General features: G+C 49.9%; 1 protein-coding gene across 6 annotated transcripts in view; it reads right to left on the bottom strand.

Annotated features, from left to right (window-relative positions):
• Window positions 1–17,129, bottom strand: part of gdpd5b (glycerophosphodiester phosphodiesterase domain containing 5b) — a 261,392-nt gene that overhangs the window by 84,411 nt on the left and 159,852 nt on the right. For 5 of the 6 annotated variants that reach the window (XR_015079825.1, XM_085999716.1, XM_085999720.1 and 2 more), the window contains exon 3: window positions 4,164–4,267. The exons of the other annotated variant lie outside the window; for it this stretch is intronic. Coding sequence is in view for 4 of the 5 variants with exons in the window: in XM_085999716.1 (XP_085855842.1) it covers window positions 4,164–4,267 (104 nt within the window). In the remaining variant the exon portion in view is untranslated. The remainder of the gene's footprint in view (window positions 1–4,163; window positions 4,268–17,129) is intronic. 6 annotated transcript variants of the gene reach the window in all.

Genomic DNA, 17,129 nt, shown 5'->3' with positions numbered 1-17,129 from the left:
GCGTTAGCCTGTAACGCTGCTCCGCCACCGATGACATCATCAGTGTGCGCAGCACCCTGCTACCGCCCTGAACGCAATATTGGGTCGCGCCCCCCCCTGTAGCGCCGGTCACAAATCGCGACCGGTTCACGGGGCCTACCTGTGGCGGTAGTGGCGCAAATTAAGGTGGAGGTGCGGGGCGGACATTTTTTTTGGTGGCCGCCTGCCAGCACCTCCTCGCGCCGCCGTCCCCGGCCTCCTGATCCCCCCCCCCCCCCCCGCCCCCCGGGCAGTGCCGGCTGTGTCCCGAGAGCCCGGCACTTCTCCTCGGTGCCGGGCTCTTTTGCCGGCACTCGCGATCGGTCATCCCGCTGGTGCAGGCCCCTCCCCCTTAAGAAAGGGAGGAAGGCCTGCAGTACCGCAGCGCGCCGTGCCGCAGCACGTGGCGCTGCGATATTCAGTTTGAGCGCCCCAAGCGGGACGTGGGGAGCCTCGAGCAGCGCCCCGAGTCCCTCTTGGGGTGCTCCAACTGAATATCGGGAGGGCGCAAGCGGCTCCGCCCGGAGCGCAAATTCTGGCGCCCAGGCGAGCTTGGCGCCCCAAACGCGGCGCCACTGAATTTTTAGCCCAGAGGGTCGAAATCTGACAGCGGGACGCAAGTTCTGTCGAGGTCGGACGAATCATAGAAGTATACGGCACAGAAGGAGGCCATTCGGCCCATCGTGTCCGTGCCGGCCGACAAAGAGCTATCCCAGCATAATCCCACTTTCCAGCTCTTGGTCCGTAGCCCTGCAGGTTACGGCACTTTGAGTGCGTATCCAAGTACTTTTTAAATGTGATGAGGGTCTCTGCCTCTCCCACCCTTTCAGGCAGTGAGTTCCAGACCCCCACCACCAAACTGGCTGAGGGACAGAGAGCAGAGGGTAGTGGTGAACGGTTGTTTTTCAGACTGGAGGGAAGTGTAAAAAATTCTCAACTCCCCTCTAAACCTCCGACCAATTACTTTCAATCGATGCCCCCTGGTTATTGACCCTCTCTGATGAGGGAAATCGGTCTTTCCTATCCACTCTGTCCAGTCCCCTCATAATTTTATACGCCTCAATTAAGTCTTCCCTCTGCTCCATAGAAAACACCCCCAGCCTATCCAATCTATCCTCATAGCTAAAATTCTCCAGCCCAGGCAACATCCTGGGCTGGTTTGTGTTTGAGATTGGGACCACTGGGCAACGCTCCATCAGGATCCGAGTGTCCAAAATGGGGAACAAGCTCAATTCCTCACACAAATAGCCCTCAAACCTGGGCACAGACACAACGCATGGGGGAAAAAAAATAAAGAGAGCCGCGTCGCTTAAACGTGACAGAAAGAAGGTTCTAGATCTCGAAACGGGGCGGAGACCCACCGGGGTCGAGTCTGCTTTTTTGCATCGGCTCCGGGAAACCAGGGCAACGGCAGTGACGCGCGATGGCAGAGGGACCGAGGGGCAGGACCTTCCGAGAGCCTGGCTTCTAAACAGTGAGCATGAGGCCCGGGTTTGTTGGTGTCGGATCTTGTGGCAGCGAGAGCACCGCAGGCTGACTGAGGGCTCAGTGTGGCTGCTCAATAGCTGGCCTGTTGATAGAAGCTCAGGCTTAATGAAAAGTTGCTCTTTTTACGTCAGAGGCTCCTGCAGTCGAGCGGCTAAGTCTTGGACTGCCACTCTGCTGCTGGAGGCTCAGTCTGGGCGGAGGAGCTACCGAGCCCCACACGAACAGGAAGATCCCAGCTCCCGATAGCTGCTCTGTGTTTTTTTCCTCGCAATCATATTTGATCACGGGTTGAGCTTCCGACCTCAGATCCGTTCCATCGCTGCCCATTTCCACCTTCGTAATATCGCCAGTCTCCAGCCTTACCTCAACTTATTCGCTGCGGAAACCCTCGTCCATGTCTTTATCACCTCTAGACTTGGCTATTCCAACGGGCTCCCTCGTTCTACCCTCCATAAACTTCAGGTCATCCAAAACTCTGCTGCCCGTGTCCTAACTCGCTCTATTACCTCACCCTGTGCTCGCTGACCTACATTGGCTTCCAGTTAAGTAGCGCCTCGATTTTAAAATTCTCATCCTTGTTTTCAAATCCCTCAATGGCCTCGCCCCCTCCCTATTCCTGTAACCTCCTCCAGCCCGATAAATCCCCCTACTCATCTGCGCTCCACCTACTCTGGACTTTTGAAGATCACCGATTTTAATCGCTTCACCATTGGCGGCCGTGCCTTCAGCTGCCTGGGCCCTCAGCTCTGGAATTCCCTCCCTAAACCTCTCCGCCTCTCTCTTCTCCTTTAAAACGCTCCTTAAAACCTCCCTCTTTGACCAAGCTTTTGGTCACCTGTCCTAACATCTCCTGAAGTGGCTCCGTGTCAAATTTTCTTTTTCATAACACTCCTGTGCAACCCCTTGGGACATTTTATTACGTTAAAGGCGTTATATAAATACAAGTGGTTGTTGTTGTTAGCTGGTCTCGGTCAGCACAGCAGTTAGGGCAGGTTTTTGACAGAGCGCAACGTTTCTGGTGTCGGAGGGGTTCTGTTCCAGTAAAGGCAGATGGTGTTTGATGAGCTTGAACAACAAGCTCTTTGATGAAATAACGGAGATGGTTGATGAGGGCAGTGCGGTTGACGTGTATATGAACTTTCAAAAGGCGTTTGACAAACTACCACATAATATGGACTTGTTAGCAGAATTGAAGCCCATGGGATTAACGGGGCAGTGTGGATAGAAAACTGGCCAAGGGACAGAAAGCAGAGCGTAGCGGTGAACGGTTGTTTTTGAGACTGGAGGGAAGTGTGCTGGCCTTCGTAGCGAGAGGGTTTGAGTACAGGAACAAGGATGTCTTGCTGCTGTTGTGCAGGGCCTTGGTGAGACCACACCTCGAGTATTGTGTGCAGTTTTGGTCGCCTTATCTGAGGAAGGATGTTCTTGCCATGGAGAGAGTGCAGCAAAGATTCACCAGGCTGATACCTGGGATGGCAGGAATGACGTAGGAGGAGAGATTGGGTCGATTGGGCTTATACTTGCTGGAGTTTAGAAGAATGAGAGGGGATCTCATTGAAACTTATAAAATTCTGACAGGACTGGACAGACTAGATGCAGGAAGGATGTTCCCGATGGCGGGGGAGTCCAGAACCAGGGGTCACAGTCTAAGGATAAGGGGTAAGCCATTTAGGACAGAAATGAGGAGGAATTTCTTCACCCAGAGAGTGGTGAACCTGTGGAATTCTCTACCACAGAAGGCAGTAGAGGCCAATTCATTAAATATATTCAAGAAGGAGTTGGATATATTTCTTAAGGTTAATGGGATCAAGGGATATGGGGAGAAAGCAGGGACCGGGTACTGAATTTGGATGATCAGTCATGATCGCATTGAATGGCGGAACAGGCTCGAGGGGCCGAATGGCCTACTCCTGCTCCTATCTTCTATGTTTCTATGTGCAGTGGTGTCCCCCCAGGGGTCAGTGTTGGGACCATTGCTCTTCTTGTTAATATATTAATGACCTGGACTTGGGTATAGAGAGTATAATTTCAAAGTTTGAAGATGATACGAAACTCGGAAATATAGTGAAACAATGAGGATAGCAACAGACTTCAGGAGGACACAGGCAGACTGCTGAAATGGGCAGACACATGGCAAAGATCGGGGATCGGGCAGGGAAGTGGAGTTGAGGTTGAAGATCAGCCATGATCTTATTGAATGGCGGAGCAGGCTCGAGGGGCCGTATGGCCGACTCATGCTCCTAATTCTTATGCTCTTGAAGGAGTGTATTTAAAGGGAGAGAGAGAACTGGAGAGGTTGAGGGAGGGAATTCCAGAGCTGAGGGCCGAGGCAGTTGAAGGCATGGCCGCCAATGGTGGAACGAAACAAGCGGGGGATGGACAAGAGGCCAGAGTTGGAGAAGCGCAGAGATCTCGAAGGTTTGTAGGGCTGGTGGAGGTTACAGAGATAGTGGGGGGTTGGGGGGGGGCGGGCAAGGTCATGGAGATTACTGTGAAGTTAAGCGCGCGGTGCAAGCAGGACAAGTCGAACAGCGAGGGAACCAGGTTCTAGTGGGAACCGACCGACTCCATCATATAAAGGGGCGTTTCAAAGTTTAATCATGCATTATAACCTCTCCAGTGAGCACACAGCCATCGAACAAACCTACTTCACTTACCAGTTAAATTCATTGTAGTCATTGTGCACCTCCCACCAGAAGTAGAACCAGACCAGTGTCAGGAAGAAGGTGATGGAAAGGATGAGGAACCACAGGCGCTCCCACTGCAAGGGAACATGGGGGAGAAAAAGAAACACACACACATCAGTGCGACTCAGAGCCAGGAACCGAAGGGGCTGTGACCATCCAAGTGTGGGCCCCGCCCCCCCACAAAACGAACCAAGATTAACCTCAGTCACTGTCCCGACACTTTGATGGCCCCCCTTCAGGTCAACAGACAGTGAGCATGCTGGTTAAATCGGTCATCCTGTGACGTTACTGAATGACAGGCGCACCCTCCATTTCTGGGAACGCAAGGACAGAAGTTTTAAGGCCTGGGCTGAAAGCACCGAGGTTCACCCCAGCTCCCCGCACCCAAGAAATGTCCAATCAGATCCCCAGTCTTCTCCATCTTGGACATATTTTAATTATATATATAAATTAATATAGTATATAGCGCTACAACCCTCCCTATCTCTGTAACCTCCTCTAGCCCTACAACCCTCCGAGATCTCTGCGCTCCTCCAATTCTGACCTTGAGCATCCCGGATTTTAATCGCTCCACCATTGGTGGCCGTGCCTTCAGCTGCCTGGGCCCCAAGCTCTGGAATTCCCTCCCTAAACCTCTCCGCCTCTCTTTCCTCCTTTAAGACGCTCCGTAAAACCTCCCACTTTGACCAAGCTTTTGGTCGCCTGTCCTAATATCTCCTTCTGTGGCTCGGTGTCAAATTTTGTTTGATAATCGCTGCTGTGAAGCACTGTGGGACGTTTGACTATGTTAAAGGCGCCATACAAAGGCAAGTAAAGCAGTTACACTGGAAGGTTGATATCGAATGGGTGGAAGGGCCTTTTACATTCCCCTCGAGCTTATGCTCCAGCTTGGTATCAGCTGTGTCTCAGTGGGTGGCACTCTCACCTCTGAGTCAGAACGCTGTTTGTTCAAGTCCCACTTCAGAGACTTGAGCACATAAAAGAAAGAGAGAAAGAAGGAAGGGAGAGAGAAAGAAGGAAGGGAGAGAGAAAGAAGGAAGGGAGAGAGAAAGAAGGAAGGGAGAGAGAAAGAAGGAAGGGAGAAAGAAGGGAGAGAAAGAAGGGAGAGAAAGGAGGAAGGGAGAGAGAAAGAAGGGAGAGAGAAAGAAAGAAGGGAGAGAGAAAGGGAGAGAGAAAGGAGAAAGTCTTGCATTTCTCCAGCGCCTTTTACGACCTCAGCACGTCCCAAAGCGCTTTACAGCCATTGAAGTACTTTTTGAAGTGTAGTCACTGTCGTAATGTGGGAAACACGGCAGTCAATTTGTGCACAGCAAGCTCCCACAAACAGCAACATGACAATGACAAGACAATCTGTTTGTGATGTTGAGTGAGGGATAAATATTGGCCCCAGGAGAACTCCCTCTGCTCTTCTCTGAAATAGTGCCCTGGGATCTTTTACATCCATCTGAGAGGGCAGACGGGGCCTCGGTTTAACGTCTCATCCGAAAGATGGCACCTCCGACAGTGCAGCACTCCCTCAGCACTGCACTGGAGTGTCAGCCTGGATTTTTGTGCTCAAGTCTCTGGAGCTTGGCTGACACTCCCAGTGCTGTGCTGAAGGAGTGCTGCACTGTCAGAGGTGCCATCTTTCGGATGAAACGTTAAACCGAGGCCCCGTCTGCTCCCTCGGTTGGACGTAAAAGATCCCACGGCCATTATTGCAAAGAAGAGCAGTGGAGTTCTCCTCGGTGTCCTGGAGCCAATATTTATCCCTCAATCAACATCACTAAAAAACAGATTATCTGGTCATTTATCACATTGCTGTTTCACAGAATCACAGAAACCCCACAGTGCAGATAGAGGCCATTTCGGCCCATCGAGCCTGCACCGACGCATATCCCACCCGATCCCCGTAACCCCTACACCAACACATATCCCACCCTATCCCCGTAACCCCATGTATTTAATCCCCCTAACACTAAGGGTCAATTTATCATAGCCAATCAACCTAACCCGCACATCTTTGGACTGTGGGAGGAAACCGGAGCACTCGGAGGAAACCCACGCAAACACGGGGAGAATGTGCAAACTCCACACAGACAGTCGCCCGAGGTCGGATTCGAACCCGGGTCCCTGGCGCTGTGAGGCAACAGTGCTAACCACTATGCCACCGTGCTGTTTGTGGGAGCTGGCTGTGTGCAAATTGGCTGTCATGTTTCCAACATTACAACAGTGACTACACTTGGAGTGCAAGTCCACAGATCCCTGAAGGTAGCAGGCCAAGTACATAATGTGGTTAAGGCAGCATACGGAATACTTGCCTTTATTAGCTGTGGCATAGAATACAAGAGCGGGGGGGGGGGGGGGGGTTATGCTTCAACTGTATAAAACACTAGTTAGGCCTCAGCTAGAGTACTACGTGCAGTTCTGGTCACCACATTACAGGAAAGGTGTTATTGCACTAGAGAGGGTACAGAGGAGATTTACAAGGATGTTGCCAGGAGCAGAGAATCTTAGCTATGAGGAAAGACTGGATAGGCTGGGTTTGTTTTCCTTGGAACAGAGGAGGCTGAGGGGAGACCTTATTGAGGTGTATAAAATTATGAGGGGCCTAGATAAAGTGGATAGAAAGGACCTATTTCCCTTAGCAGAGGGGTCAATAACCAGGGGGCACAGATTTAAAGTAATTGGGGGAAGGTTTAGAGGGGCTTTGAGGGGAAATTTCTTCACCCAGAGGGTTGTGGGGGTCTGGAACTCACTGCCTGAAAGGGTGGTAGAGGCAGGAACCCTAGCCACATTTAAAAAGTACTTGGCTGTGCACTTGGGATGCTGTAACCTGCAGGGCTACGGACCAAGAGCTGGGAAGTGGGATTCGGCTGGAGAGCTCTTTGTTGGCCGGCGCGGACACGATGGGCCGAAATGGCCTCCTTCCGTGCTGTAACTTTCTGTGATTCTGTTGTAGAACAGTGACTACACTTCAAAAGTACTTCATTGGCTGTAAAGCGCTTTGGGACGTCCGATGGTCACGAAAGGCGCTGGAGAAATGCAAGTCTTTCTTTCTTACACACACTCTCAGCAAGACAGGATCCAACCCCAGGGCTCTTTCTGTTAACATTCTGACACGTCACCTCCTAATATGGTTTGACACTGCCCATAATCCTCTAGGGGGCTGTTCTTCATCAATCTTGCATCCTTATAATTTCTTGGCCGCGTTTTTACAACTAATTTGCAGTACAGAATCAGGCCATTCGGCCCTACTGGTTTATACTCCACACGAGCCTCCACCCACCCCTCTTCATCTCACCCCATTAACATATCCTTCTATTCCTTTCTCCCTCATGGTGTTTATCCTGCTTCCCCTTAATGCCATTGAATGGGCCTTTTTATACTATTCGCCTCAACCACTCCCTGTGGTAGCGAGTTCCACATTCTCACCACTCTCTGGGTAAAGAAGTTGCTCCTGAATTCCTTATTGGATTTATTGGTGACTATCTTATATTTATGACTCCCTAAGTTTTGGACTCTCCTGCAAGTGGAAACATCTTCTCTACATTCACAGTACAAAATCTCTGGCACAAAATCTGAACAAATAAACAACTTCAGAACCTGAAGCAAAAGCAAAATACCGCGGATGCTGGAAATCTGAAATATAAACAGAAACTACTGGAAACTCTCAGCCGGTCAGGCAGCGTCTGTGGAGAGAGAAGCAGAGGTAACGTTTCAGGTCGATGACCTTTCCTCAGCGGACGGAGATGAGGAGGAATTTCTTCACTCAGAGGGTGATGGATCTTTGGAATTCTCTGCCCCAGAGGGCTGTGGAGGCTCAGTCGTTGAGTATATTCAAGGCTGAGATCGATAGATTTTTGGACATTAAGGGAATCAAGGGATATGGGGATCGGGCGGGAAAGTGGAGTTGAGGTCAAAGATCAGCCATGATCTTATTGAATGGCGGAGCAGGCTCGAGGGGCCAAATGGCCGACTCCTGCTCCTAATTCTTATGGTCTCAGAACTGGAAGATGTTAGAGATGTAATGGCTTTTAAGCAAGTACAGAGCCCGGGAAAGGGTGGGGAGAGGTGAGGGGTAGAACAAAAAGGGAAGGTCTGTGGTAGGGTGGAAGGCAGGAGAGATTAAATGACAAAAGGGATGATGGTGCAAGGCAAAAGTGGGTGGTAATGGGACAAGTGAAGAGACAAAGAATGGGTCCAGAGGCGTGTTCCCGCTAAGGTGCGCGGCCGCGCAGTGATCTCAAAGGTCCCGCGCGGGCCGCTCACCAGTTGTTATATTGTAAGTACCGCGCACGCACGGAAATTTGAAGGGACCGCGCATTAAAAGAAACGCGCCGCACAGATCAAAGCGCCGCTTATAGAGAACACTGTCCACGCTTTCCTACTCCTCGGAACCAACGGGGCAAAGAACAGAGGGCTTCCGTGACTCCAGAGCACGATCAATGCACTGACACCGATAGGAGTGCCTCAGAGGTGCTACGAGGTCAGACAGGGCGCGAGCGAGACAGGGCGCGAGCGAGACACGCGCTCGAATTATATTCCAGGGGCTGCTGCCTCAGCTTCAGTATAAAGGAGGCCGCGCAGTGCAGGTACACCCCGCTAGGGCAAGCGGAACTGTCTAAACACACAGATTTAAGGTGATTGGCAAAAGAACCAGAGGCGACATGAGGAAAAACTTTTTTATGCAACGAGTGGTTAGGATTTGGAACGCGCTGCCTGATAGGGTGGTGGAAACAGATTCAATAGTAGCCTTCAAAAGGGAATTGGACAAATACTTAAAGGAGAAAAAATTGCAGGGATATGGGGAAAGAGCGGGGGAGTGGGACTGACTGGATTGCTCTTCGAAAGAGCCGGCGCAGACTCGATGGGCCGAATGGCCTCCTTCTGTGCTGTACTGTTCTATTATGAAAGCCTTAAGCTTCCTCCCTAAACCTCTCCAACTCTCTCTCTCCTCCTTTAAGACGCTCCTTAAAACCTACCTTTGACCAAGCTTTTGGTCACCTGCCCTAATATCTCCTTATGTGGCTCGGTGTCAAATTTTGTTTGATAATCGCTCCTGTGAAGCACCTTGGGACGTTTTACTGCGTTAAAGGCGCCGTATAAATACAAGTTGTTGTTGCTGATTCTATGGTAATAGACACAGAGTGGAACAGTCTTTCTCCCAATAATGCAGGGAAGCTCAGGAATAGACACACAGAGTGGAATAGTGTGTCTCAGGTTAATGCATTAATTTGTTTTGAGCTGCGCCATCAATCAGAATCAGCACATTTCCCGGCACAGTTGGTGTCCACGGGTTTGTACAGGTTATGTAAATCGCCAGTGCAACTTGTTTACAGTGTTGTCGGATCAATGCTCATTATATGAATAAAAGATTTCTCCGACACTGCTGTAAACGGGTTCTTTCTACAGCTGTTCAAATGGGATCAGAACTCCCGTGGCTCCCTTCTGTCCTGTGAAAACTTTCTCTCTTCCCCCCCGCCCTGTCCCATCCCACCACCCCCACCCAACACTCTCCGACAACGTACTGTGGACAGTTCTCATTGCAATGGGGCAGGATGTATGCATCAAGGTCTCCGGGGTAACAACAGAAAACGCTGGAAAAACTCAGCAGGCCAGGCAACATCCGCGGAGAGAGAAATAGAGTTAATGTTTCGGGTCGAAACCCTTCGTCAGAACTGAGAAAAAAGGTAGGAAATGAAACAGATTAAAAAGCAAGTTTGGGGGCTGGGAAATGGGGGAGGGGATGAAAGAAGAGACATTAAGAGATATTCAAGGCGAGACGAGATGGTAATAGGACAGGTAAAGAGACAAACAATGGCTCTAGATGAAGTGTGAAATGCGCTGGCAGAGTGAGAGACAGCTGCCTTGTGGGAGAGAGAGGAAAAAAGGAAAAGGCACAAACCAAAAGTGTGGATAAAAAATATAAAAATATAATAGGGGCCGAGGTTATGATCTGAAATTGTTGAACTCGATATTGAGTCCGGAAGGCTGTAAAGTGCCTAATCGGAAGATGAGGTGCTGTTCCTCGAGCTTACGCTGAGCTTCCGTGGAACAATGCAAGAGGCCGCGGAAGGTGAGGTCTGAGTGGGAATGGGGCGGTGAATTAAAGTGACAGGCGACCGGAAGCTCGGGGTCCCCCTTACGGACTGAACGGAGGTGTTCCGCAAAGCGGTCACCCAATCTGCGTTTGGTCTCCCCAATGTAGAGGAGACCACATCGTGAGCAGCGAAGTTCTCCGGGGTTGTGTGTGTGTGTGGTACCAGGTGATGGAAGGGATGTCAGCACAGCCTTGTTTAAGAAGGGTGGGGGGGATTAAGTGCCACCGTCTGATTATAACCTTCCTCCCTCTTTACAACATGAACAACTTGTATTTATATAGCACCCTTAACGTAGTAAAACGTCCCAAGGAGCTGCACAGGAGGATTAAAGGACAAAATTTTTTGACACCGAGCCACATAAACCAGCAAGGGAATAAGATTCACTTATTACTGAGGCAAATTGTGGTTCGTTTCTTCTGCACTCATTGTGTCAGCCGTGGCTCAGTGGGCAGCACTCTCACCTCGGAGTCAGAAGGTTGTGGGTTCAAGTCCCACTCCAGAGACTTGAGCACAAAAATCTAGGCTGACACTCCCAGTGCAGTGCTGAGGGAGCGCCGCACTGTCGGAGGTGCCGTCTTTCAGATGAGATGTTAAACCGAGGCCCCGTCTGCTCTCAGGTGGACGTAAAGGATCTCAACGGCACTATTTGGAAGAGGAGCAGGGGGAGTTCTCCCCGGTGTCCTGGGGCCAATATTTATCCCTCAATCAACATGACAAAAGAAACTGATGATCTGGTCATTATCACATTGCTGTCTGTGGGAGCTTGCTGTGCGCAAATTGGCTGCCGTGTTTCCTACATTTACTCCGTAAAGTGCTTTTGGGATGTCCTGAAAGGTGCTATAGAAATGCAAGGTCTTTTTTTCTTTCTTCTTCACCAGTGTTCAGTTGGCAGTGTTGTTCCATCGCAAGAACCGTCATAGAAACATAGAAAAATAGGAGCAGGAGTCGGCCATTCGGCCCTTCGAGCCTGCTCCGCCATTCAATATGATCATGGCTGATCCTCTATCTCAATACCATATTCCCGCTCTCGCCCCATACCCCTTGATGCCTTTTGTGTCTCGAAATCTATCTATCTCCTTCTTAAATATATTCAGTGACTTGGCCTCCACAGCCTTCTGTGGTAGAGAATTCCACAGGTTCACCACCCTCTGAGTGAAGAAATTTCTCCTCATCTCAGTCCTAAATGTCCTACCCTGTATCCCGAGACTGTGACCCCTCATTCTAGACCCCCCCAGCCAGGGGAAACATCCTCCCTGCATTAGGTCTGTCTAGCCCTGTCAGAATTTTATACGTTTCAACAAGATCCCCTCTCATTCTTCTAAACTCTAGTGAATACAGGCCTAGTCGGCCCAATCTCTCCTCACATGTCATGGCGGGTTTCTGCTCGTGGCTTTGGAATCTGCTGACCACATGACTAACATGGTCAGGCTGGACCCTTCAACAATGCTGGAGGGACACAATTGGTTTTTCCTACTGTATATTGGAAAAATGTTTGAACAACAACAACAACTTGCATTTAAACACCTTTAACGTAGTAAAATGTCCCAAGGTGCTTCACAGGGGCGATTATCAGACAAAATTTGACACCGAGCAACATAAGGAGCTATTAGGGCAGGTGACCAAAAGCTTGGCCAAAATGGTAGGTTTTAAGGAGCGTCTTAAAAGGAGGAGAGAGAGGTGGAGAGGTTTAGGGAGGGAATTCCAGAGCTTAGGACCCCAGGCAGTTGAAGGCACGGCCGCCAATGGTGGAGCGATTAAAAGGAGAAACATTTGCAGGGCTGTGGGGAAAGAGCGGAGGAGTGGGAATAATTGGAGAGCTCTTTCAAAGAGCCGGGGCTGGAACGATGGCCAAACGGCCTCCTTCTGTGCTGTATCATTCTATGGTTCTATGGTGTACAAACAGAATATCCATAAGCCACTCATGAGTACCATCACACACTTGTTCATATTGCTCACTAGTTTGTGCCCCGTACGCTAGGCCAGATGAACCCCTTCTATTCCACTCTGTTGCCAACCCTGGAGGCTTTCCTGGAGATTTCATTACATGACCTCCCATTTCCAACCAGCCCACTGAATCAAACAGCCTGTTTTTCGACCCCATCTCCAGTAGTTTTTAAAACTAATAAACAAAAGATTTAGAAGAAAATGAAAAAAAAAAGCACCACCATTTTATTTTACTTTTACCTCCCCCTTCCCACCATCCAGGGCCCCAAACACTCTTTCCAGGTGAAACAGCGATTTACTTGTACTTCTTGCAATCTAGTATACTGTATTCGCTGCTCACGATATGATCTCCTCTACATTGGGGAGACCAAACGCAGATTGGGCGGCCGCTTTGCGGAACTCCTCCGTTCAGTCCGTAAGGGTGACCCTGAGCTTCCGGTCGCCTGTCATTTTAATTCACCGCCCCACTCCCACTCGGACCTCACCGTCCTCGGCCTATTACATTATTCCAATGAAGCTCAGCGTAAGCTCGAGGAACAGCACCTCATCTTTCGATTAGGCACTTTACAGCCTTCTGGACTCAACATAGAGTGCAACAATTTCAGACTATAACCTCGGCCTCCATTTTTTCAGATGGTAGCTGTAGATGATTCTGCCATTCCCATTTACGCCTCCTCTAGACCCATCTTTTCTTTCTTTACTTGTCCCATTACCATCTCCTTTCGCCTTCCACCATCATCCCTTTTATCTCTTAATCTCTCCTGCCTTCCAGCCTATCACAGACCTTCCCATTTGTTCTTTCCTCCCCTCCCCCCTTGCTTAAAATCTGTTCCATCTCTAACTTTTTCCAGTTCTGACGAAGGGTCATCGAGCTGAAACGTTAACTCTTGTTTCTCTCTCCACAGATGCTGCCTGACCTGCTGAGCGTAATTTGCTTTTGTAACACCATTTTATTTTGCAGCCCTATGATTATTCTACCTGGGTGTCCTGGAGATCAATCTTCAACTCCTGGAGACTCCAAGACAATCCTGGAGGGTTGGTGAACCCCCAGTAACTGCGTTCCATTGACTTGGCATCTGACCCGAGGAAAGCTGGCAGTCGGCATGGGTAGAGCTGAAGAGTCTGCGACAAAATGCCACCAACTGAAACATGGCTCTCCGACGTGCTTGTGCTAATATATTCCTGGTCACGGCTGCCAGATACCAACTCCATACTCCTACACAACAGCTGACGGTGCGTGACATTTGGGAGACCAGCACTGGTGTCGAACAACGGGGGCGGTTGGTGCGCAGTCACCCGTCGGAGAATGCGGAGGACGCCTGAAGACATTGGGAGGAGCTGTGTGCCCACCCGACGGGAAATGGAGATCGGCATTCTGCTTCCTTGGAAAAATTACAACAAGCAGATGGTTCCATGCGCATCTCTACCCTTTGCCAGCCGGGGCTCAGCGAGTCGCACTCTCAATGCTGAGTCAGAAGGCTGTGGGTTCACAGTCCCACTCCAGAGACTTGAGCACAATAATCTAGGCTGACGCTCCCAGTGCAGTACTGAGGGAGCGCTGCACTGTCGGAGCTGCCGTCTTTCAGAGGAGCAGGGGAGTTTTCTGGTCATTATTACATTGCTGTTTGTGGGAGCTTGCTGTGCGCAAATTGGCTGCCGCGTTTCCTACATTACAACAGTGACTACACTTCAAAAAAGTACTTCATTGGCTGTAAAGCGCTTTGGGGCGTCCTGAGGTTGTGAAAGGCGCTATAGAAATGCAAGTCTTTCTCTTCTTTTTGTGTGAAGTGTTTCCCGACATCACTGCTGAAGAGTAGAGTTGAAGAGGGAAGTGGAAATCCTAGAATCAGAGAATGAAACAGCGCAGAAGGAGGCCATTCGGTCCATCATGCCTGTGCCGGCTCTTTGAAAGAGCTCTCCAATTAGTCCCACTCCCCCCTGTTCTTTCCCTATAGCCCTGCAAATTTTTCCCTTTAAAAGTATCTCTCCAATTTCCTTTTGAAAATTACCATTGAACATAAGATAAGAACATAAGAATTAGGAGCAGGAGTCGGCCATTCGGCCCTTCGAGCCTGCTCCGCCATTCAATAAGATCATGGCTGATATTTGACCTCAACTCCACTTTCCCGCCCAATCCCCATATCCCTTGATTCCCCGAGAGTCCAAAAATCTATCGATCTCAGCCTTGAATATACTCAATGACTGAGCCTCCACAGCCCTCTGGGGCAGAGAATGCCAAAGATTCACCCCCCCCTCTGAGTGAAGAAATTCCTTCTCATCTCAGTCCTAAATGGCCGACCCCTTATCCTGAGACTGTGACCCCTGGTTCTAGACTCCCCAGCCAGGGGGAAACAACCTGTCAGCATCTATCCTGTCAATCCCCCTCAGAATCTTATGTGTCAATGAGATATTGAATCTGCTTCCACCGCCCTTTCAGGCAGCGCATTCCAGATCGCAACAACTCGCTGTGTAAAAAATATTCTCATCTCCCACTTGGTTCTTTTGCCAATTACCTTAAACCTGCGTCCTCTGGTTATCGACCCTCCTACAACTGGAAACAGTTTCTTCTGCTTTACTCTGTCAAAATCCTTCGTGATTTTGAACACCTCTATTAAATCTCCCCTTAACTCTATCTGCTCTAAGAACAACAATGACAATTTCTCCAGCCTCTCCACCTAACTGAAGTCCCTCACCCCTGGAACCATTCTAGTAAATCTCCTCTGCACCCTCTCCAAGGCCTTGACATCCTTCCTAAAGTGCGGTGCCCAGAATTAGACCCAATGCTCCAGCTGAGGCATAACCAGTGTTTTATAAAGGTTTAGCGTAACATATCTCGTTCCCTCTCCCCCAAATAGCTGTTGAGGTTGGGGGTCGGGGTGGGGGAGGAGTTCAATAGAAAATTTCCAAACTGAGGTTGATAGATTTTCATTAGGCGAGGGTATCAAGGGATACAGAACCAAGTTGAGTAGATGGAGTTAAGATACAGATCAGCTGTGATTTAATTGATTGGTGGAACAGGTTCGAGGGGTTGAACGACCTGAAACGTTGACTCGGTTTCTCTCTCCACAGATGCTGCCCGACCTGCCGAGTGTTTCCAGCATTTTCTGTTTTTATTTCAGATTTCCAGCACCTGCAGTATTTTGCTTTTTGTAATAGTTATACCGGTTTGTGGCGGCCAAAGAACCAGGAGGGGGGGGTGGAGACGAGGAGAATTTTTTCCCCACGCAGCGAGCAATGTTCCCTCGAAGCCGCGCTAATGGGAAACGTTCCGAGCAGGCCTCTCGCCGCCGCGCATGTGCGTAAATCATAAAAGGGACCGCGCTCTGAACGAAACAGGCCGCGCGGAACAAAGCGCCGCTTACAGGGCACACCGGCGGCGAGTTATGGTGACCTGGAACGCGCTGCCTGAAGGGGGCGGTGGGAGCAGATTCAATAATAACTTTCAAAAGGGAATTGGATAAATGCCTGAGAAGGAGAAATTTGCAGGGCTGTGGGGAAAGAGCAGGGGGGAGTGGAACTAATTGGGGAGCTCTTTCAAAAGAACCGGCACAGGCACGACGGGCCGAATCCTCTGTGCTGCGAGATTCTATGATTTGATACTGGGACTATTTATCCTGGAACATAGAAGCTGAAGATGAGAGTAAGAAAGATTTTTAAGATTGTTGTACAACAACAAAAACAACTTGTATTTATATAGCGCCTTTAACGCAGTGAAACGGCCCAAGGCGCTGCACAGGAGTATTTTAAGACAAAAAATTTGACACCGAGCCACATACGGATAAATTAGGGCAGGTGACCAAAAGCTTGGTCAAAGAGGGAGGTTTTAAGGAGCGTCTTAAAGGAGGAGAGAGGCGGAGAGGTTTAGGGAGGGAATTCCAGAGCTCAGGGGCCCAGGCAACAGAAGGCACGGCCGCCAATGGTGGAGTGATTAAAATCAGGGATGCTCAAGAAAGCAGAATTGGAGGAGCGCAGAGATCTCGGGGTGTTGTGGGACTGGAGGGGGTTACAGAGATAGGGAGTGGCGAGGCCACGGAGGGATTTGAAAGCAAGGATGAGAATTTTGAAAACGAGTTTTAATAGCGAAGAGAGAAAATGATTAACATTATAACATTAACACTGTTTAGGAAGTCGGTGACAAGGAGTCGTCAATTTAAAATGGTCACGGAGCGAGGTTTAGGAGCAATTTCTTTACATGGCGGGTTGTCGCAGGGTGGGGTTGAGGCAGAGACCATTGCATCTTTTAAAAGGGAAAACTGGATAAATATCTGCATCGGAGGAAGACACAGGGCCATGGGGAGAGCGCGGCGCAGTGGTCAGAGGCAAGCTGTTGGTGTTCTACGTCTTTGTGCGTTTAATAAAGTAAAAAGAAAAAAAGAGGCACAGAAAGCCTCTCGGTCCTCGAGGGGTTAAGATCGCCCTTGATCAGTACCAGGAGTTAATGACAGTAATCACCGTGCCAGAAACCGAAACGCTTCTCGTCTGGTTGGAGATGTTGCGGGTGTCTCGCTGGGAAAGAAAACAAGCCCGCCCAATGGATGGTACAGACATAGTAATTACAGGCTTGAGCCTAGCCAGCTCACAACCAGTGGTTAGTCACACCGCTCATCAAGTGAGACGGAGCCGGAGCGAGAGAGAGAGAGAGATAGGGGGAGGGAGGGAGTGAGACACGAAGCAACAACGGAGGACAATCAGTGCCCGCCCGTGTAAGCGGCCATTTCATGACCCCACACTGGATCCTCGCCCGCACAACGCCAGAAAATCAGACGCCCCTTGCACGCAATCTTCCGACTGTTATGCTAGAGCGTGGTGGGACGTTACGACTGTTCGAACAGTAAAGTCAGCCATGGCGCAGTGGGCAGCACCCTCGCCTCCGATTCAGAAGGTTGTGGGTTCAAGTCCCACTCCAGAG

The sequence above is a fragment of the Somniosus microcephalus genome, chromosome 10, assembly GCF_052327205.1.
Source record: "Somniosus microcephalus isolate GS21.2 chromosome 10, FLI_Smic_1.0, whole genome shotgun sequence".
In the NCBI taxonomy this organism is placed as follows: domain Eukaryota; kingdom Metazoa; phylum Chordata; class Chondrichthyes; order Squaliformes; family Somniosidae; genus Somniosus; species Somniosus microcephalus.
Note: the sequence above shows the minus strand (reverse complement) of the source record. Positions and strands in the feature narration are given on the sequence as shown.